Raw genomic sequence first — 23,820 nt, 5'->3', positions numbered from 1 at the left:
TGTTTTGCTTTTTGCTTCATTCTCTTTTGTGTTTTTTTCATTTAAGACAAATTAAATGAAGATAATAATACCAAAGAATTTGTGATTGCAATCATTTTCAGGAAGAAACTGAGTATTATCTGACAGAATTGCAGGGGTGTCAATACTTTTGGCCACAACTGTAGTTGGTGGGGGCGCAGTGGTGAATTATAATTTATATTTGGAATGGCGGATTGCATAATAACCAATTATATATTAATGGTGGGTTAACGTCTGTATTCAGATGTGTAGTGTAGAAGAAAGGGAAAAAATGGGGAATGTGCTCTGGAAGCAGGGCTCTACGTAACTATGTGTTATTTTATGCAGAGATGAGTCCTGGCTGGAAGAAATTATGGCGGTCTGCGCTGCATGAAAAAGAAAAGCAAAGATGAGGGACTTCAGCTAGAGACGTCACTGGTGAGTCAGTGTATTACCTGTACCCTGACACTATACATTCTATTACCTGTTCACTGTACACTATATACAGAGCTCCCGTATATAATGTCACTGGTAATCACTGTCTTACCTGTACACTGACACTATATACAGACCTCCTATGTATGATATCACTGGTGATCACTGTATAACCTGTACACTTACACTATATACAGAGCTCCTGTGTGTAATGTCACTGGTGATCACTGTATTACCTGTACACTATGCACTATATACAGAGCTCCTGTGTATAATGTCACTGGTGATCACTGTATTATCTATACACTGACACATACCTATGTATAATGTCACTGGTGATCACTGTATTATCTGTACACTGACACTATATACAGAGCTCCTGTGTATAATGTCACTGGTGATCTCTGTACTACCTGGACACTGGCACTATATACAGGGCTCCTGTGTATAATGTCACTGGTGGTCACTGTTAAACCTGTACACTATACACTATATACAGAGCTCCTGTGTTTAATATCACTGATGATATTTGTATTACCTGTACACTATACACTATATACAGAGCTCCTGTGTACAATGGCATTAGTGTTGTGTTTTTTTATTAATGATCAGTATTGTAGTATTCGGTCGCTATGTGGTGGTAGTATGTGATCTGGTTATGATGTGGCGGTATTTCTCCCTGTATGTGGTATTATTTGGTCACTATGTGATGGTAGTATGTGATCTGGTCATGGTATGGAGTTATTTGTTCCTTGTACAGTATGTGGTATTATTCGATCACTATGTGGTTGTAATATATGGTCTGGTTATGGTGTGACGGTTTTTGTCCTTTGTATGTGGTATTAATGGTCATTCTAAAAAATATATATGATTCAGTCCCTTAAAGAAAAATAAAGAAAAATAAACCTAAAAGAGTATTGGATATTTTAGGAAATGTTTAATAGGCTAGAGTAGAGTAGGGCCCGGCCAAAAGAGTCTACTTTGTCGTGGTGGTGGCTTAAAAATTCTTCTGGCCAAAACCAAAGCTGCTGGTTATGTATATGATCTGGTGTTTGCTGGAAACTGTTAATATCAGATTGGTGAGGACGTGGTGTAGAAGATGAGTTTTTCCAAGAGCGGGTGGTAGGACTGTGGAAGGCCTGAGGTGTGGAGTCGGAACTGGGGTGGAGCCTGGGTGGAGTCTCGAGGAGGCCAAAAATGTTGGCAGTATGGGGCCCCGAAATTCCTAGTGGCACCCCTGACTGTAATCATGTATGTGTTCTGCAGGACTGGTATCGACCAATATGCGGTTCCTGTAAGGTGTGAATATTGCTCTTTTAGCAGCTTTTTATTTATTTATTTAGTAACAGCTTAATGTACATCGGTCATTATATAGTAGAAGGTGTATGGTGGTGTCATTGGTCTTTGTATAGAGTGTTTGTTATGTAGCGGTAATGGTCATATTATGTTATGTATTCGTGGTGTGGTGGTGATGTAGTGGACACTGTGCAGCTGTATTGTTTTGGCCTTTTATAGTAGCAATATTGATAATATTGGTCTTTGCATTGTGTGTTTTTTGTTAGCAACAGTGGTATATATATACATGCTATTTTAAATGGCTAAAGGTTGGTCATATGGGGAGACATGTACTTTGGGGCTTGCGCCTTGATCTTTAAGGACCCTAGCAATGCCCCTGCCGTACTATGTGTTACATGTCCGTGTTTCTGGAGTTGTATGTATGTTTGTAAGTATGCTCAGTTATGGTATCATATCTAAGCAGTAACCTTGGTTCTGGTACTGTACCGATGTAGTAATCTAGATTCTGGTACCATATGAATGCCGTAAGCTTGGTTCTGTTTCCATATCTTGTAGTAGACATAGTAAGCTCTGTTCTGCTCCCTTACGTCTGCAGTAAGCTCGGTTCTGCTCCCTCATCTCTGTAATAAGCTCAGTTCTGCTTCCATAGCTCTGTAGTAAGCTCGGTTCTGCTCCCTTATCTCTGCACTAAGCTCGGTTCTGCTCCCATATTTCTGTAGTAAGCTTGGTTCTGCTCCCATAGTTCTATAGTAAGCTCCGCTCTGCTCCCATATTTCTGTAGTAAGCTCGGTTCTGCTCCCTTATCTCTTTAGTAAGCTCGGTTCTGCTCCCATATTTCTGTAGTAAGCTTGCTTCTGCTCCCATAGCTCTGTAGTAAGCTCAGTTCTGCTCCCATAGCTCTATAGTAAGCTCCGTTCTGTTCCGATATCTCTATAGTAAGCTCCGTTCTGCTCCTATATCTCTGTAGTAAGCCCGATTCTGCTCCCATATCTCTAGTAAGCTCGTTTCTGCTCCCTAATCTCTGCAGTAAGCTCTGTTCTGCTCCCATATTTCTGTAGTATGCTCGGTTCTGCTCCCATAGCTCTGTAGTAAGCTCCATTCTGCTGTCATATCTCTGTTGTAAGCTCCGTTCTGCTCCCTTATCTCTGCAGTAAGCTCGGTTCTGCTCCCATATCTCTGTAGTAAGCTCCCTTCTGCTTCCATAGCTCTGTAGTAAGCTCAGTTCTGCTCCCTTATCTCTGCAGTAAGCTCGGTTCTGCTCCCATATCTCTGTAGTAAGCTCGGCACTGCTCCCATAGCTCTATAGTAAGCTCCGTTCTGTTCCCATATCTCTGTGGTAAGCTCAGTTCTGCTCCTATATCTCTATAGTAAGCTCGGTTCTGCTCCCATATCTCTAGAAAGCTCGGTTCTGCTCCCTTATCTCTGCAGTAAGCTTGGTTCTACTCCCATATTTCTGTAGGAAGCTCGGCTCTGCTCCCATAGCTCTGTAGTAAGCTCTGTTCTGCTCCCATATCTCTGTAGTAAGCTCGGTTCTGCTCCCACATCTCTGTAGTAAGCGCAGTTCTGCTCCCATATCTCTGTAGTAAGCTCCATTCTGTTCCCATATCCCTGTAGTAAGCTCAGTTCTGCTCCTATATTTTTGTAGTAAGCTCCGTTCTGCTTCCCTAGCTCTGAAGTAAGTTCCATTCTGTTCCCATATTTCTGTAGTAATCTCAGTTCTGCTCCTATATCTCTGTGGTAAGCTCAGTTCTGCTCCCATATCTCTGTAGTAAGCTCCAGTCAGTTTCTTTGTCTGCGTAGCAATCTTGGTTCCTGTCTCATGTCTATGTAGTCAGCTTGCTTCTGTTACAGTATCTACGTAGGCAGCAAGCTTGGTTCTGCTTCGATATATGCAGCTAGCTCCGGTCTGATCCCATATCTCTGTAGTAAGCTCGTTTCTGCTCCCATATCTCTGTAGTAAGCTTGGTTCTGCTCCCATATCTCTGTAGCAAGCTCCAGTCAGTTTCCTTGTCTACATAGCAATCTTAGTTCCGGTCTCATGTTTATGTAGTCAGTTTGCTTCTGTTACAGTATCTATGTAGGCAGCAAGCTTGGTCCTGCTTCTATATATATATGCAGCAAGCTTGGTCCTGCTTCCATATATATGAAGCTAGCTCCGTTCTGTTCCCATATCTCTGTAGTAAGCTCAGTTCTGCTCTTATATCTCTGTGGTAAGCTTGGTTCTGCTCCCATATTTCTGAAGTAAGCTTGGTTCTGCTCCCATATCTCTGTAGTAAGCTCCAGTCAGTTTCCTTGTCTACATAGCAATCTTGGTTTCGGTCTTGTGTCTATGTAGTCAGCTTCTGTTGCAGTATCTATGTAGGTAAGAAGCTTGGTTCTGCTTCTATATATATGCAGCTAAAGGTACTGTCACACTAGACGATATCGCTAGCGATCCGTGACGTTGCAGCATCCTCGCTAGCGATATCGTCCAGTGTGACAGGCAGCAGCGATCAGGCCCCTGCTGGGAGATCGCTGGTCGGGGAAGAAAGTCCAGAACTTTATTTCGTCGCTGGACTCCCCGTAGACATCGCTGAATCGGCGTGTGTGACACCGATTCAGCGATGTCTTTGCTGGTAACCAGGGTAAACATCGGGTAACTAAGCGCAGGGCCGCGCTTAGTAACCCGATGTTTACCCTGGTTACCATCCTAAAAGTAAAAAAAAACAAACAGTACATACTTACCTACAGCCGTCTGTCCTCCAGCGCTGTGCTCTGCTCTCCTCCTGCTCTGGCTGTGAGCGTCGGTCAGCCGGAAAGCAGAGCGGTGACGTCACTGCTCTGCTTTCTGGCTGCCCGGCGCTCACAGCCAGACCAGAGAAGCAGAGCGCCGAGGACAGACAGCGGTAGGTAAGTATGTAGTGTTTGTTTTTTTACTTTTTAGGATGGTAACCAGGGTAAACATCGGGTTACTAAGCGCGGCCCTGCGCTTAGTTACCCGATGTTTAACCTGGTTACCGGGGACCTCGGGATCGTTGGTCGCTGGAGAGCTGTCTGTGTGACAGCTCTCCAGCGACCAAACAGCGACGCTGCAGCGATCCGGATCGTTGTCGGTATCGCTGCAGCGTCGCTATGTGTGACGGTACCTTAACTCCGTTTTGTTCCCATGTCTATGTATCAGCCTGTTTTTAAAGCCTGTTATCTCTGCTGCTTTAATGCAGCGGCCAGAGATAAGCAGGACAAAAGCACTGCAACTAGAGGGCCACTGACTTGTGAATGCCCCCAGGCTGAAAAGTGCCAGCCAGCCCCTGACTGCATGGTGAGCATTAAGCCAAAAGATTTTCATATGGTAAAGTATCTGCATATTTCTTTTGTGAAAGCACATACCTTGTTAAACACCATAAAACTCTACAGCAATAATAGTTATAACTACACATCATTAATGCATTATTCTATAAGCCATCAATAACCTTTCCTGAGCTTGGACATACCAGGTCACAGTCTCCAAGGTCCAATTCTTCAAGAGTTGAATTTATTTGCAGCATTGCCGCAAAGAACATTCCTCCTTTGTTGCCAATTTTGTTACCCGTCATTCTTAGGCTTCTAAGTGTGTCATTCCTCTAAGCAAGAAAATATAAAACAAAAATAGAAAAATATACAAACGTCATACCACTTTTTTAAATTTGTAAAATGTACTGAAACATAGACCAAAGTTTACTTACATACAAAGCTTTTGCAATTTCTTCTGCACCATCAGTTTCAATGTCGTTCCCCAGAAGATTTAGATAAAACAATAAGCAATCATCCTGAGAGACAAAGAAGTATAAAAGTACATTATGTCAAAGTTTAGTGGCCATCAACAGGCATGGTATCAATCTGCTTCTTGTGACATACCTGGAGAAATTTGGCAATGTGCACTGCACCGCTATTGGTCAAGCTGTTGAACCTAAGATCAAGATCTTTAATAAAAAAATAAAGATGAAAATAAAATAAACTTTTTCAGACGACACGTTTGTAATACTGAATTGTAATAAAAGGAAGACGATTTATTATCTATCAGGAAAAAATAGAGTTCTATCTATTATCTATCTACAGTGCCTTGCGAAAGTATTCGGCCCCCTGGAACTTTTCAACCTTTTCCCACATATAATGCTTCAAACATAAAAATACGAAATGTAAATTTTTGGTGAAGCATCAACAACAAGTGGAACACAATTGTAAAGTAGAATGAAATTTATTGGTTATTTTAAATTTTTGTGGAAATTCAAAAACTGTAAAGTGGGGCGTGCAATATTATTCGGCCTGTTATGAACTGGTGATTCAGTAATTTTGCATTTTTAGGAGCTCTTGGTCTGGAAAGGGCCCATATATTGTTCTTGCACAGGGGCCCTTTTCTATCCGTGTCCGCAAGTGAGAACACACAAAGTGACCTGATAGTTACTATTAACATAGGACGAGCTCTGAGACGTGGGAACTCTGCTGACCGCAATCCCTAATCCTATCATACCACACTAGAGGTAGCCGTGGAGCGCTCCTGACCAGACCTAGGCGCCTCGGGCACAGCCTGAGAAACTAGCTAGCCCTGAAGATAGAAAAATAAGCCTACCTTGCCTCAGAGAAATTCCCCAAAGGAAAAGGCAGCCCCCCACATATAATGACTGTGAGTAAAGATGAAAATACAAACACAGAGATGAAATAGATTTTAGCAAAGTGAGGCCCGACTTACTGAATAGACCGAGGATAGGAAAGATAGCTTTGCGGTCAGCACAAAAACCTACAAACAACCACGCAGAGGGCGCAAAAAGACCCTCCGCACCGACTAACGGTACGGAGGTGCTCCCTATGCGTCTCAGAGCTTCCAGCAAGCAAGAAAAACCAATATAGCAAGCTGGACAGGAAAAATAGCAAACAAAAGTAACACCAGCAAAACTTAGCTTATGTAGGGCAGACAGGCCACAAGAACAATCCAGGAGAGAGCAAGACCAATACTGGAACATTGACTGGAGGCCAGGAACAAAGAACTAGGTGGAGTTAAATAGAGCAGCACCTAACGACTTAACCTCGTCACCTGAGGAAGGAAACTCAGAAGCCGCAGCCCCACTCACATCCACCAAAGGAAGCTCAAGGACAGAACCAGCCGAAGTACCACTCATGACCACAAGAGGGAGCCCGACCACAGAATTCACAACAGTACCCCCCCCCCCTTGAGGAGGGGTCACCGAACCCTCACCAGGGCCCCCAGGCCGACCAGGATGAGCCAAATGAAAGGCACGAACCAGATCGGCAGCATGAACATCAGAAGCAAAGACCCAGGAATTATCTTCCTGACCATAACCCTTCCACTTAACCAGGTACTGGAGTTTCCATCTCGAAATACGAGAATCCAAAATCTTCTCCACTATATACTCCAACTCTCCCTCAACCAAAACCGGGGCAGGAGGATCAACGGATGGAACCACAGGTGCCACGTATCTCCGCAACAATGACCTATGGAATACATTATGGATGGAAAAAGAAGCTGGAAGAGTCAAACGAAACGACACAGGCTTAAGAACCTCAGAAATCCTATACGGACCAATGAAACGAGGCTTAAACTTAGGAGAGGAAACTTTCATAGGAATATAACGAGACGACAACCAAACCAAATCCCCAACACGAAGTCGGGGACCCACACAGCGCCTGCGGTTAGCGAAACGTTGAGCCTTCTCCTGGGACAATGTCAAATTGTCCACTACATGAGTCCACATCTGCTGCAACCTATTCACCACAGTATCCACACCAGGACAGTCCGAAGACTCAACCTGCCCTGAAGAGAAACGAGGATGGAAACCAGAATTGCAGAAAAACGGCGAAACCAAAGTAGCCGAGCTGGCCCGATTATTAAGGGCGAACTCAGCCAAAGGCAAAAAGGACACCCAATCATCCTGATCAGCAGAAACAAAACATCTCAGATATGTTTCCAAGGTCTGATTGGTTCGTTCAGTTTGGCCATTTGTCTGAGGATGGAAAGCCGAGGAAAAAGACAAATCAATGCCCATCCTAGCACAAAAGGCTCGCCAAAACCTCGAAACAAACTGGGAACCTCTGTCAGAAACGATGTTCTCCGGAATGCCATGTAAACGAACCACATGCTGGAAAAACAATGGCACAAAATCAGAGGAGGAGGGCAATTTAGACAAAGGTACCAAATGGACCATCTTAGAGAAGCAATCACAATCCACCCAAATGACCGACATCTTTTGAGAGATGGGGAGATCCGAAATAAAATCCATAGAGATATGTGTCCAGGGCCTCTTCGGGACCGGCAAGGGCAAAAGCAACCCACTGGCATGAGAACAGCAGGGCTTAGCCCGAGCACAAATCCCACAGGACTGCACAAACGAACGCACATCCCGCGACAGAGACGGCCACCAAAAGGATCTAGCCACCAAATCTCTGGTACCAAAGATTCCAGGATGACCAGCCAACACCAAACAATGAACCTCAGAGATAACTCTACTCGTCCATTTATCAGGGACAAACAGTTTCTCCGTTGGGCAACGGTCAGGTCTATTAGCCTGAAATTTTTGCAGCACCCGCCGCAAATCAGGGGAGATGGCAGACAAAATCACCCCCTCCTTGAGAATACCCGCCGGCTCAGGAAAACCCGGAGAGTCGGGCACAAAACTCCTAGACAGGGCATCCGCCTTCACATTTTTAGAGCCCGGAAGGTACAAAACCACAAAGTCAAAACGGGAGAAAAACAGCGACCAACGAGCCTGTCTAGGATTCAACCGTTTGGCAGACTCGAGATAAGTCAAGTTCTTGTGATCAGTCAAGACCACCACGCGATGCTTAGCTCCTTCCAGCCAATGACGCCACTCCTCGAATGCCCACTTCATGGCCAGCAACTCTCGATTGCCAACATCATAATTACGCTCAGCAGGCGAAAACTTCCTGGAAAAGAAGGCACATGGTTTCATCTCCGAGCCATCAGAACTTCTTTGCGACAAAACAGCCCCTGCTCCAATCTCAGAAGCATCAACCTTGACCTGGAACGGGAGCGAAACATCTGGCTGGCACAACACAGGGGCAGAAGAAAAACGACGCTTCAACTCCTGAAAAGCTTCCACAGCAACAGAAGACCAATTGACCACATCAGCACCCTTCTTGGTTAAATCAGTCAACGGTTTAGCAATACTAGAAAAATTATTGATGAAGCGACGATAAAAATTAGCAAAGCCCAGGAACTTTTGCAGACTCTTCAGAGATGTCGGCTGAGTCCAATCATAAATGGCCCGAACTTTAACAGGGTCCATCTCGATAGTAGAAGGAAAAAAAATGAAACCCAAAAATGAAACCTTCTGAACACCAAAGAGACACTTTGACCCCTTCACAAACAAAGAATTCGCACGCAGGACCTGGAACACCATTCTGACATGCTTCACGTGAGACTCCCAATCATCCGAGAAGACCAAAATATCATCCAAGTATACAATCAGGAATTTATCCAGGTACTCTCGGAAGATGTCATGCATAAAGGACTGAAACACTGATGGAGCATTAGAAAGCCCGAATGGCATAACCAGGTACTCAAAATGGCCCTCGGGCGTATTAAATGCTGTTTTCCATTCATCGCCCTTTTTAATACGCACAAGATTATACGCACCACGAAGATCTATCTTGGTGAACCAACTAGCCCCCTTAATCCGAGCAAACAAATCAGACAGCAGCGGCAAGGGGTACTGAAATTTGACTGTGATTTTATTTAGAAGGCGGTAATCAATACAAGGTCTCAGCGAACCATCCTTCTTGGCCACAAAAAAGAACCCTGCTCCCAATGGCGACGACGACGGGCGAATATGACCCTTCTCCAAGGATTCCTTTACGTAACTCCGCATAGCGGCGTGCTCAGGTACAGACAAATTAAACAGTCGACCTTTAGGAAACTTACTACCAGGAATCAAATCGATAGCACAATCGCAATCCCTATGCGGAGGTAGGGCACTGGACTTGGGCTGTTGTGAATTCTGTGGCAGAGCTCCCTCCTGTGGTCACAAGTGGTACTTCGGCTGATTCTCTCTGTGAGCTTCCGTTGGTGGAGGAAAGTGGTACTGCGGCTTCTGAGTTTCCTTCCTTAGGTGATGTGGTGAAGTCGTTAGGTGCTGTTCTATTTAACTCCACCTAGTGCTTTGATCCTGGCCTCCAGTCAATGTTCTAGTATTGGACCTGTTTATTCCTGGATCGTTCCTGTGGCCTGCTGCTCTGCATAGCTAAGTTCTGCTTTTGCTATTTTGTTTGCTGTTTTTTCTGTCCGGCTTGCTTATTTGTTTGCTGGAAGCTCTGGGACGCAGAGGGTGTACCTCCGTGCCGTTAGTTCGGTACGGAGGGTCTTTTTGCCCCCTTTGCGTGGTTTTTTGTAGGGTTTTGTGTTGACCGCATAGTTACCTTTCCTATCCTCGCTCTGTTCAGAAAGTCGGGCCTCACTTTGCTAAATCTATTTCATCTCTACGTTTGTCTTTTTATCTTAACTCACAGTCATTATATGTGGGGGCTGCCTTTTCCTTTGGGGTATTTCTCTGAGGCAAGGTAGGCTTATTTTCTATCTTCAGGCTAGCTAGTTTCTCAGGCTGTGCCGAGTTGCATAGGGAGTGTTAGGCGCAATCCACGGCTGCCTCTAGTGTGGTTGGAGAGGATTAGGGATTGCGGTCAGCAGAGTTTCCACGTCTCAGAGCTCGTTCTATATTTTTGGGTTATTGTCAGGTCACTGTATGTGCTCTCACTTCTATGTCCATTGTGGTACTGAATTACCTTATCATAACATTGGGCTCATCAAATACATCCCGGTAATCTGACAAGAACTCTGGGACCTCAGAAGGGGTGGATGATGAAATAGACAGAAATGGAACATCACCATGTACCCCCTGACAACCCCAGCCGGACACAGACATAGATTTCCAATCCAATACTGGATTATGGACCTGTAGCCATGGCAACCCCAACACGACCACATCATGCAGATTCTGCAACACCAAAAAGCGAATATCCTCCTGATGCGCAGGAGCCATGCACATGGTCAGTTGGGTCCAATACTGAGGCTTATTCTTGGCCAAAGGCATAGCATCAATTCCTCTCAATGGAATAGGATGCTGCAAGGGCTCCAAGAAAAACCCACAGCGCCTAGCAAACTCCAAGTCCATCAAATTCAGGGCAGCGCCTGAATCCACAAATGCCATGACAGAATAGGATGACAACGAGCAGATCAAAGTAACGGACAAAAGAAATTTCGACTGTACTGTACCAATGGTGGCAGACCTAGCGAAACGCTTAGTGCGCTTAGGACAATCGGAGATAGCATGAGTGGAATCACCACAGTAAAAACACAGCCCATTCCGACGTCTGTGTTCTTGCCGTTCAGCTCTGGTCAAAGTCCTATCACATTGCATAGGCTCAGGTTTATGCTCAGATAATACCGCCAAATGGTGCACAGTTTTACGCTCACGTAAGCGTCGATCGATCTGAATGGCCAAAGACATAGACTCATTCAGACCAGCAGGCATAGGAAATCCCACCATGACATCCTTAAGGGCTTCAGAGAGACCCTTTCTGAAAATTGCTGCCAGAGCACATTCATTCCATTGAGTGAGCACAGACCACTTCCTAAACTTCTGACAATATATCTCTACCTCATCCTGACCCTGACACAGAGCCAGCAAGATTTTCTCTGCCTGATCCACTGAATTAGGTTCATCATAAAGCAACCCGAGCGCCAAAAAAAACGCATCAATATTACATAATGCAGGATCTCCTGGCGCAAGGGAAAATGCCCAGTCTTGAGGGTCGCCACGTAATAAAGAAATAATGATCTTTACTTGTTGAACTGGGTCACCAGAGGAGCGGGGTTTCAAAGCCAGAAATAGTTTACAATTATTTTTAAAATTCAGAAACTTAGCTCTATCTCCAGAAAATAACTCAGGAATAGGAATTTTAGGTTCTAACATAGGATTCTGAACCACTAAATCTTGAATGTTCTGTACACTTATAGCAAGATTATCCATCAAAGAGGACAGACCTTGAATATCCATGTCTACACCTGTGTTCTGAACCACCCTGATGTAAAGGGGAAAAGAAAGACAAAACACAGTGCAAAGAAAAAAAAATGGTCTCAGAACTTCTCTTTTCCCTCTATTGAGAAGCATTAGTACTTTGGGCCTCCAGTACTGTTATGAACTGGTGATTCAGAACCACAATGGACCTAGTGGTTAAGAGCATACAAAGTGACCTGATAGTTACTATTAACATAGGACGAGCTCTGAGACGTGGTAACTCTGCTGACCGCAATCCCTAATCCTATCATACCACACTAGAGGTAGCCGTGGAGCGCTCTTGACCAGACCTAGGCGCCTCGGGCACAGCCTGAGAAACTAGCTAGCCCTGAAGATAGAAAAATAAGCCTACCTTGCCTCAGAGAAATTCCCCAAAGGAAAAGGCAGCCCCCCACATATAATGACTGTGAGTAAAGATGAAAATACAAACACAGAGATGAAATAGATTTTAGCAAAGTGAGGCCCGACTTACTGAATAGACCGAGGATAGAAAAGATAGCTTTGCGGTCAGCACAAAAACCTACAAACAACCACGCAGAGGGCGCAAAAAGACCCTCCGCACCGACTAACGGTACGGAGGTGCTCCCTCTGCGTCTCAGAGCTTCCAGCAAGCAAGAAAAACCAATATAGCAAGCTGGACAGGAAAAATAGCAAACAAAAGTAACACCAGCAAAACTTAGCTTATGCAGGGCAGACAGGCCACAAGAACGATCCAGGAGAGAGCAAGACCGATACTGGAACATTGACTGGAGGCCAGGAACAAAGAACTAGGTGGAGTTAAATAGAGCAGCACCTAACGACTTAACCTCGTCACCTGAGGAAGGAAACTCAGAAGCCGCAGCCCCACTCAGATCCACCAAAGGAAGCTCAAGGACAGAACCAGCCGAAGTACCACTCATGACCACAGGAGGGAGCCCGACCACAGAATTCACAACATCGGCCCCTTTACTTTCAGTGCAGCAAACTCACTCCAGAAGTTCATTGTGGATCTCTGAAAGATCCAATGTTTGCCTAAATGCCTAATGATGATAAATATAATCCACCTGTGTGTAGTCAAGTCTCCGTATAAATGCACATGCTCTGTGATGGTCTCAGGGTTCTGTTTGAAGCACAGAGAGGATCATGAAGACCAAGGAACACAACAGGCAGGTCCGTGATACTGTTGTGGAGAAGTTTAAAGCTGGATTTGGATACAAAATGATTTTCAAACCTTTAAACATCCCAAGGATGACTGTGCAAGTGATCATATTGAAATGGAAGGCATATCATACCACTGCAAATCTACCAAGACCTGACCGTCCCTCTAAACTTTTATCTCAAATAAGGAGAAGACTGATCAGAGATGCAGACAAGAGGCCCATGATCACGCTGGATGAACTGCAGAGGCCTACAGCTGAGGTGGGACAGTCTGTCCATAGGACAACAATCAGTCATACACTGCACAAATCTGGCCTTTATGGATGAGTGGCAAGAAGAAAGCCATTTCTCAAAGATGTCCATAAAAAGTGTTGTTTAAAGTTTGCAACAAGCCACCTGGGAGACACACCAAACATGTGGAAGAAGGTGCTCTGGCCAGATAAAACCAAATTTGAACTTTTTGGCAACAATGCCAAACAATATGTTTGGCATAAAGGCAATACAGCTCATCACCCTGAACACACCATCCCCACTGTCAAACATGGTGGTGGCAGCATCATGGTTTGGGCCTGCTTTCTTCAGCAGGGACAGGGAAGATGGGTAAAATTGACGGGAAGATGAATGGAGCCAAATACAGGACCATTCTTGAAGAAAACCTGTTGGAGTCTGCAAAAGATCCCAAACATAAAGCAAAATCTACAATGGAATGGTTCACAAATAAACGTATCCAGGTGTTAGAATCGCCAAGTCAAAGTCCAGACCTCAATCCAATTGAGAATCTGTGGAAAGAGCTGAAAACTGTTGTTCACAAATAATCTCCATCAAACCTCACTGAGCTCGAGCTCTTTGCCAAGGAAGAATGGGCAAGAATTTCAGTCTTTCGATGTACAAAACTGATAGAGACATTCCCCAAGTGACTTGCAGCTGTAATCACAGGAATTGTTGGCGCAACAAAGTATTAAATTAAAGGGGCTGAATAATATTGCACACCCCACTTTTCAGTTTTTGAATTTCCAGAAAATGTAAAATAACCAATAAATTTAGTTCAATTTCACAATTATCTTCCACTTGTTGACTCTTCACCAAAAATTTACATTTGGTATCTTTATGTTTGAAGCATGATATGTGGCAAAAGGTTGAAAAGTTCCAGGGGGCCGAATACTTTCGCAAGGCACTGTATCTATCTACAGAGTGGGCCATTTATATGGATACACCTGGGTGGCCATTCATAAAGTTGGATCCAAAATGGCGACGTCACCACCACCCATCTTGAAAAGTTTTCCCCCTCCCTTATACTAATGTGCCACAAACAGGAAGTTGATATCACCAACCATTCCCATTTTATTTAGTTCCATCCATATAGATGGCCCAGTGCCCACCCTGTATTGTCTGTCTATCTATCTATTATCTATCTATCACTCTATATATCTATCTATCACTCTATCTATCTATCTATCTATCTATCTATCTATCTATCTATCTATCGATGCATCCATCTATCTATCACCTACCACTCTATTTATCAATCATCTATCCATCTATCTATCCATCCATCTATTTATCATATTTATCTTTCCATGGAATATTAGACTGTCATTCATAAAAAATACTAAAAAAATCACCTACTTGTTATGAAACTATTTTGTTTTAATACACGGATAATAGCCAGAAAATCTTCATCTGTAACACGTTTGACATCCAATAGTCGATTGTTTCCACATATTTTCATTGTAGACATATACTGCCTAGAGAAATGCATTGGCTAATTAAAGGGTAATCTCACTTTGTTAGATCCATAACATAGCAAAGTAATGGTAAAACAAGCAGTTTTATTGTTGACCGCTCATCGTCTAGGCCACCTTCAATGCTGCCTTTGCTTCCAGCAGTGTAGAGCGCAGACCTTGTGCCTGTAACAAAACAAGGCAGTTGGTCCAAACTGTCAATCAAGCAAGAATGAACTCACCACTGACATACAAGACACTGGATGACAGGGGAGCTGGGCGCTTTTAAAGAACAATCATTGGACAACCTCTTTTAATAAACAAATCCATGCATTTTTATAAAAATGAATGATATGCAGGAAAACATAGCAAATTTAGATTATTGGTAGAATAGATCAAATGTGCTGAAATTATCGTTGACTTAGGATACACTAAAATGTAATGTGCATATTTTTAAGACTTCAATCAATCTGATTTCTTGATAAAATAATACTAATAATGATGACATTTCGATATCAGTTCATATAAGGTACTTACTCAGGCTGCTCACTTTGTCTGAACACTTCTTCAATGAAATGGTTGACTGGTTGGTTTAGTTCTGTACATGCCATACTATACTGCTTGCTCAGACCTGTGGCCATGGCTGAAGAAAAGATCGCTGGTACTCAGTCTGCAATCTATTAGTACAAAAGTAACGTTCTGCAGGACAGTAAGAAAGCTGAAAGTCATAAGAAACAATATTAACCATTTTGACTCTGCAAATATCTTTCTAGTTCTAGAAGTCAATGAAAAGGGAGTAACCGGCCCCAGAAAACCAGTCAGTATCTGGTGGGACCACCATTTGCCTCTCGCATCTCCTTCTCAGAGAGTTGATCAGGTTGTTGATTGTGGCCTGTAGAATGTTGGTCCACTAGTCTTCAATGGCTGAGCGGAGTTTGTGGGTATTGGCAGGAACTTGAACACACTATTGTAAACGCCAATCCAGGACATCGTAAACATTCTCAATGGGTGACATGTCCAGCGAGTATTCTGGCCATGTAAGAACTGAAATGTTTTCAGCTTCCTGGAATTGTGTTTAGATCCTTTCAACATGGGGCTGTGTATTATGCTGCAACATAAGGTGATGGTCATGGATGAAAGGCACAACAATGGGCCTCAGGATATAATCACAGTATCTCTGTGCATTCACAATTACATCAATAAAATGCCCCTGTGTTCATTGTCTATAACATACACCTGCCCACACCATATCCCCACCACCACCATGGGCCACTCGACAACGTTGACATCAACGCCCACATGATGCCATACACGCAGTCTGCCATCTGCCCTGTAGAGTGAAAACTGGGATTCATCTGGGAAGAGAACACCAAGGTGCCAGATGCCATCAAAGTGTGAACATTTTCCCACCCCGGTTACGACGATGAACAGTCAGGTGGAGACACTGATTAGGACAACGAGCATACAGACGAGCTTCCCTGAGACAGTTTCTGACAATTTGTGCAGAAATTCTTTGGTTATGCAAGATGATTGTTGCAGCAGCTGTCCACGTGGCTGGTCTCAAACAATCTTGGAGGTGAAGATGCTGGATGTTGAGGTCCTGGGCTTATGTGGTTACATGTGTTCTGATGTTGTGAGATAGGTTGGATGTACTGCCAAATTCTTTGAAATGCCTTTGGACACGGCATATGGTAGAGAAATGAACATTGAATTCACGGGCTACAGCTCTGGAGGACTTTCCTATGGTCAGTATGCCAACTGCACTTTCCTTTAAAACTTGCGACATCTGTGGCATTGTGCTGTGCTATAAAACTGCAGTTTAGAGTGGTCTTTTACTGTGGCCAGACTAGGCCACACCTGTGCTATAGTCATGCTGTGTCATCAGCATCTGGATATCTTAGCAAAGGAGAAGTGCTCACTAACACAGATTTAGAGAAATTTGTGAACAATATTTGGAAAAAACACCCTTTGTGTACATAGAAAGAGTCTTAGACCTTTGAGTTCAGCTCATAAAAATGGGAGCAAAAACGAGTTGCGTTTCTAATATATAATTGCCTAGAATACTACTTCCTGAAATTTGTGCCAACTTCCGTGGCTTTGTCCGGAGCTAATGTCCGGAGCTAATGTCCGGAGCTAATGTCCGGAGCTAATGTCCGGAGATTAATTGCCTAGAATACTACTTCCTGCAATTTGTGCCAACTTCCGTGGCTTTGTCCGGAGCTAATGTCCGGAGCTAATGTGCGGAGATAATGTCCGGAGCTAATGTCCGGAGCTAATGTCCGGAGCTAATGTCCGGAGCTAATGTCCGGAGATAAGTGACGTCAACAGTGTCCAGTGTCTGATTGGTTGCCGCCTGCTGCGAGCGACCAATCAGAAACGTGCCGTACTGTGACACACTCCGCCCGCCATTTTGGTGTGATTTTTGAATTTTTACCTCACAGCAAGTTTCTACTGCGTGGAGGCGGGCCCAGTGACGTTGCTCTTCAAGCTCCTGCCGAATTTCGTCAAAAAAATTATAATACCATTTACCAAAACTATATATATTTAGTTGTGAAGTGGTTCAGTGACATTTTCACACCAATTTTGAACTTTTGTTTGGTGTTTTCTCCATATACTGCCTATTATTTTTGTTCTTTCTTACTATTATTTATTAATTGTATTATTCTTACATTTGAATAAATAAAGTATATATGGATTCTAGACTCCCGATTCTTTAGAATCGGGCTGCCATCTAGTATATTATAAAACCGATGTGTTTGTTTTTCGTCTGTTTTTAACGGATGCCCATATACCTGAATGTCTGAGTCTGATCAGCAATAATGGATCATAAGTAGAGATGATCGAATAGCTTCGAATAAGAGCTCATCTGAATAGCTACAGCACTTCTCGAACAGCTGCATTAGCGGCTGTGTGACAATCACATGCATGGGGAGCCCAGTAAACAGGCTCTCCATACATGTGACTGTCACACAGCTGAGACACATGCAGCAGCCTGATCAGCTGATTATCGGGAGCGCTCCAGTTATCCGGGTATCCGATGCAGCTGTTCGGATAAAGAGTTATCCAAAGCTATTTGATCAACCCTAATTGTAACACAAGCTCTATGAGTCCGTATACTGTCAGTCTGAAAACAGACGTGTGAGTTTAACCTTCCACCTTCATGGTTCTGCCATTGGTTCTGTGTGTAACAAGAACACTGCACTGTATTCAATACTCTGGGGTATGCCTGTGTATTGGAAACTTCGTCAATATGTTGATGTTCTTACTGTTCACATCTACAGTTTTACTTCTGTCAGAGGTAAAATGTGCAACTTGTGACATGTTTCACTGTGTCCTTAAGTAATAAAGCAAAGATGTTTTACCTTTACAGAAAAAAGAATAAAGATTTGCAGAAGAAATTTGGCCCAGGGGATGGCAGAAAGACATTCTACAGGTTTACACCTGGAGCATGGGGGTCTATAGGGACCTAAGATTTGTCCCTCATGGGCTTACACCAAACATATGATAAAAAACAAGATTCTAAGTAAACATTCAGAGCAATCACTGGCTGCATATACAGGTGTCTACACTGTGACCTGACCCTACCATAATCAGTGACATTGTGTCGGGTGGTTTAGGACATCTGTACTAACAATAAACTGTGCTGCTTCTTTACCATTTTTTTACCTCCCTTACACAGGCGTATAACACGGCCGAGTGCTATCTGATGTTTTATCTGACAGCACTTGGATAGCACTAAGCCCAGTTATTCTGTGTGCAGATCTGCGATTATTTGCATGAGCAAACAATTGCAGCATGTTATGAGTGCATCTGATGATCGGATCCATACAAGTCTATGGGTGAGTGCGAAACATCGGATTACACTCATATGTCATCTGAGTGCAATCCAATGTATGCTCAAAGAGACAATGGAGAAGATGGAGAAATTAAGTTCTCCATCTTCTCAGCACCTGTGCTGCGATTCTCTCATGCAAGAAAATCAGATCATAGTAAGATTATTATTATTATTATTATTATTTATTGTTATAGCGCCATTTATTCCATGGCGCTTTACATGTAAGGAGGGGTATACATAATAAAAACAAGTACAATAATCTTAAACAATACAAGTCATAACTGGTACAGGAGGAGAGAGGACCCTGCCCTCGAGGGCTCACAATCTACAAGGGATGGGTGAGAATACAGTAGGTGAGGATAGAGCTGGTCATGCAGCGGTTTGGTCGATCGGTCGTTACTGCAGGTTGTAGGCTTGTCGGAAGAGGTGGGTCTTCAGGCTCTTTTTGAAGGTTTCGATGGTAGGCGAGAGTCTGATGTGTTGTGGTAGAGAGTTCCAGAGTAGGGGTGATACGCAGAGAAATCTTGTATACGATTGTGGGAAGAGGAGATAAGACGGGAGTAGAGAAGGAAATCTTGTGAGGATCGGAGGTTGCGTGTGGGTAAGTACCGGGAGACGAGGTCACAGATGTATGGAGGAGACAGGTTGTGGATGGCTTTGTACATCATGGTTAGGGTTTTGTACTGGAGTCTCTGGGCAATGGGGAGCCAGTGAAGGGATTGACAGGGGGGAGAGGACGGGGAATAGCAGGGGGACAGGTGGATTAGTCAGGCACAGTGGCGTAACTACCGCGGTCGCAGCGGTCGCCAGTGCGACCGGGCCCGGCAGGTCAGGGGCCCGGGCCCGGCAGGCAGGCTCGGACTGGCAGTGCCTCCCCCCGCTCCAGGGCCTCCCCTTCCCCGCCGCCGCCACCACCGCCGCCGCTGCCTTGAATACTCACCCTGCTCCAGCGATGGTCTCGGCGTCTGCACTGCAGCTCGTTCCTGCTTGAGCGGTCACGTGACACCGCTCATTAAGATCATGAATATGCGCATATTCATGAACTTAATGAACGGTGTCACATGACCGCTCAAGCAGGAAGAAGGTGCTGCGCCGGCGCCGCCGCCTGGAGTCGGGACAGAGCGTGAGGGATGTCGGCACGGCCGTGCAGTGGGAAGACAGGTGAGTATGAGGGACGGGGGGACGGGGGGGGGATGAAGGAGGACATAAGCCGGAGCGCCGAGCAGGAGCGGAGAGATAAGCCTGCATACAGGGGGGAATATGAGCCATGCAGGGGGGGATATGAGCCATGCAGGGAGGGATATGAGCCATGCAGGGGGGAATATGAGCCATGCAGGGGGGAATATGAGCCATACAGGGGGGAATATGAGCCATGCAGGGGGGAATATGAGCCATGCAGGGGGGGATATAAGCCATGCAGGGGGGGATATAAGGCATGCAGGGGGGAATATGAGCCATGCAGGGGGGAATATGAGCCATACAGGGGGGAATATGAGCCATGCATACAGGAGGGGTAATATGAGCTATGTATATGGGATAGGAGGGAGATGAGCCATGCATACAGGAGGGGGGTCATTATACAGTATTGAGCATCATGTGTGGCCGTTATACAGTATGGAGCATCATTTGTGGTCATTATACAGTATTGAGCATTATGTGGGATCATTATACAGTATGGAGAACTGTGTGGCCGTTATACACTATGGAGCACTATGTGTGGGTGGTCATTATACAGTATGGAGCATCATGTGTGGTGGCCGTTATACAGTATTGAGCATCATGTGTGGCCATTATTCTATGGGGGTTACATTGAGTTGTATGGCAGGGCTGCAGGGGGGGGCCCCATTTGGAAGTTCGCACCGGGGCCCCTAACTTTGTAGTTACGCCACTGGTCAGGCAGCAGAGTTTAGAATAGATTGGAGGGGTGCAAGAGTGTTCAAGGGGAGGCCACAGAGCAGGAGGTTGCAGTAGTCAAGGCGAGAGATGATGAGGGCATGGACTAGGGTTTTTGCAGATTCTTGGTTGAGGAATGAACGGATTTGTGAAATATTTTTTAGTTGAAGTCGGCAGGAAGTGGAAAGAGCTTGGATATGTGGTTTGATGGAGAGTTCAAAGTCAAGGATTACCCCGAGGCAGCGAGCTTGTCGGACTGGGGAGAGTCAGCAGCCATTTACTGTAATGGATAGGTTCGTTGGGGGGAGTCACGTGAGATGGGGGAAAGATGATGAATTCTGTTTTGTCCATGTTAAGTTTCAGAAATCTAGTGGAGAAGAAGGATGAAATAGTGGACAGACATTGAGGGATTCAGGTTAGTAGGGTGGTGATATCTGGTCCAGAGATGTAGATCTGTGTGTCGTCGGCATAGAGATGATACTGAAAGCCATAAGATTCTATGAGCTGTCCCAGGCCAAATGTGTAAATGGAGAAGAGCAGGGGTCATAGGACTGAACCTTGCGGGACTCCGACAGATAGGGGGTGAGGTGAGGAGGTGGTGTGTGAGTGGGAGACGCTGAATGTCCGGTCTGTTAGGTATGATGAGATCCAGGATAGGGCCAAGTCTGTGATGCCAAGGGATGAGAGGGTCTGTAATAATAGGGAATGGTCCACTGTGTCAAAGGCAGCCGACAGGTCCAGGAGGAGGAGGACAGAGTAGTGTTGCTTGCTCTTTTGGCGGTTAAGAGGTCATTGCTGACCTTAGGGCAGTTTCAGTGGAGTGGTGTGACCGGAAGCCTGATTGTAAGCGGTCGAAGAGGGAGCAAGAAGAGAGCTGGGAGGACAGTTCAGGATGGACGTGTTGTTCCAGTAGCTTGGAGGCATAGGGGAGAAGTGATATAGGGCGATAGCTAGATACAGAGGATGGGTCAAGAGAGGGCTTTTTGAGGATAGGTGATGGAGGCATGTTTAAAGCTTGAGGAGAAAACACCAGTTGTTAGTGATAGGTTGAAGAGATGGGTTAGGGTTGGGATGAAGACTGTGGTGAGGTTTGGGGTGAAGTGGGATAGGATCAGGTCAAGTGCCCAGGTGGTGAGATGCGATCTTGAGAGTAGAGATGACACTTGAGTGTCATTCGCATAATCGGCCTGATTCTTTTGTGTTAGGGAATATACACCAAAGTGAGTGAGCCCTTGTTAATATGAAAACATGACTACACCGGTCGCAGGCGTGCAATCTCCATATACAGCCATGCGGTCTCCATAGGGCCCACCAGTCTCCACATACAGCTATGCGATCCACATATGGCCGTCCAGTCTTCACACACAGCCATATAGAGCCTTATATTCTCCCCTTAGTGTCCATACAGCCAAGTAGTCTGTTGTGTAGTCTTCATACAGTAAAGTCTCCGCACACAGCCAAATACAGTTGTATAGTCTCCATACAGCCATGCAGTCTCCATATACAATCAGTCTGTATACAGCCATGCAGTCTCCATATACAATCAGTCTCTATACAGCCGAGCAGTCTCCATATACAATCAGTCTGTATACAGCTGAGTAGTCTCCATAAACATTGCAGTCTGTATACAGTCGAGTAGTCTCCATATACAATCAGTCTGTATACAGCCGAGTAGTCTCCATATATAATCAGTCTGTATACAGCCGAGAAGTAACATAGTAACATAGTAACATAGTTAGTAAGGCCGAAAAAAGACATTTGTCCATCCAGTTCAGCCTATATTCCATCATAATAAATCCCCAGATCTACGTCCTTCTACAGAACCTAATAATTGTATGATACAATATTGTTCTGCTCCAGGAAGACATCCAGGCCTCTCTTGAACCCCTCGACTGAGTTCGCCATCACCACCTCCTCAGGCAGGCAATTCCAGATTCTCACTGCCCTAACAGTAAAGAATCCTCTTCTATGTTGGTGGAAAAACCTTCTCTCCTCCAGACGCAAAGAATGCCCCCTTGTGCCCGTCACCTTCCTTGGTATAAACAGATCCTCAGCGAGATATTTGTATTGTCCCCTTATATACTTATACATGGTTATTAGATCGCCCCTCAGTCGTCTTTTTTCTAGACTAAATAATCCTAATTTCGCTAATCTATCTGGGTATTGTAGTTCTCCCATCCCCTTTATTAATTTTGTTGCCCTCCTTTGTACTCTCTCTAGTTCCATTATATCCTTCATGAGCACCGGTGCCCAAAACTGGACACAGTACTCCATGTGCGGTCTAACTAGGGATTTGTACAGAGGCAGTATAATGCTCTTATCATGTGTATCCAGACCTCTTTTAATGCACCCCATGATCCTGTTTGCCTTGGCAGCTGCTGCCTGGCACTGGCTGCTCCAGGTAAGTTTATCATTAACTAGGATCCCCAAGTCCTTCTCCCTGTCAGATTTACCCAGTGGTTTCCCATTCAGTGTGTAATGGTGATATTGATTCCTTCTTCCCATGTGTATAACCTTACATTTATCATTGTTAAACCTCATCTGCCACCTTTCAGCCCAAGTTTCCAACTTATCCAGATCCATCTGTAGCAGAATACTATCTTCTCTTGTATTAACTGCTTTACATAGTTTTGTATCATCTGCAAATATCGATATTTTACTGTGTAAACCTTCTACCAGATCATTAATGAATATGTTGAAGAGAACAGGTCCCAATACTGACCCCTGCGGTACCCCACTGGTCACAGCGACCCAGTTAGAGACTATACCATTTATAACCACCCTCTGCTTTCTATCACTAAGCCAGTTACTAACCCATTTACACACATTTTCCCCCAGACCAAGCATTCTCATTTTGTGTACCAACCTCTTGTGCGGCACGGTATCAAACGCTTTGGAAAAATCGAGATATACCACGTCCAATGACTCACCGTGGTCCAGCCTATAGCTTACCTCTTCATAAAAACTGATTAGATTGGTTTGACAGGAGCGATTTCTCATAAACCCATGCTGATATGGAGTTAAACAGTTATTCTCATTGAGATAATCCAGAATAACATCCCTCAGAAACCCTTCAAATATTTTACCAACAATAGAGGTTAGACTTACTGGCCTATAATTTCCAGGTTCACTTTTAGAGCCCTTTTTGAATATTGGCACCACATTTGCTATGCGCCAATCCTGCGGAACAGACCCTGTCGCTATAGAGTCCCTAAAAATAAGAAATAATGGTTTATCTATTACATTACTTAGTTCTCTTAGTACTCGTGGGTGTATGCCATCCGGACCCGGAGATTTATCTATTTTAATCTTATTTAGCCGGTTTCGCACCTCTTCTTGGGTTAGATTGGTGACCCTTAATATAGGGTTTTCATTGTGTCTTGGGATTTCACCTAGCATTTCATTTTCCACCGTGAATACCGTGGAGAAGAAGGTGTTTAAT

The 23,820-nt window shown here is 44.5% G+C and overlaps 1 protein-coding gene across 2 annotated transcripts in view; it reads right to left on the bottom strand.

Moving 5' to 3' along the window:
- LRRC34 (leucine rich repeat containing 34) overlaps nucleotides 1-23,820 on the bottom strand; it is a 56,444-nt gene that overhangs the window by 24,635 nt on the left and 7,989 nt on the right. The window contains exons 2-6 of one of the 2 annotated variants that reach the window (XM_069727364.1): nucleotides 15,188-15,349; nucleotides 14,556-14,674; nucleotides 5,602-5,666; nucleotides 5,430-5,513; nucleotides 5,199-5,327 (exon numbers count right to left, since the gene is read on the bottom strand). In XM_069727364.1, the coding sequence (XP_069583465.1) occupies nucleotides 5,199-5,327; nucleotides 5,430-5,513; nucleotides 5,602-5,666; nucleotides 14,556-14,674; nucleotides 15,188-15,291 (501 nt within the window). In that variant the 5' untranslated portion in view covers nucleotides 15,292-15,349. Of the gene's footprint in view, nucleotides 1-5,198; nucleotides 5,328-5,429; nucleotides 5,514-5,601; nucleotides 5,667-14,555; nucleotides 14,675-15,187; nucleotides 15,369-23,820 lie in introns of both variants that reach the window. The other variant, XM_069727363.1, reaches the window with a different exon arrangement.

This window comes from Ranitomeya imitator, chromosome 5 (assembly GCF_032444005.1).
Source record: "Ranitomeya imitator isolate aRanImi1 chromosome 5, aRanImi1.pri, whole genome shotgun sequence".
NCBI classification, from domain to species: Eukaryota; Metazoa; Chordata; class Amphibia; order Anura; family Dendrobatidae; genus Ranitomeya; species Ranitomeya imitator.
Note: the sequence above shows the minus strand (reverse complement) of the source record. Positions and strands in the feature narration are given on the sequence as shown.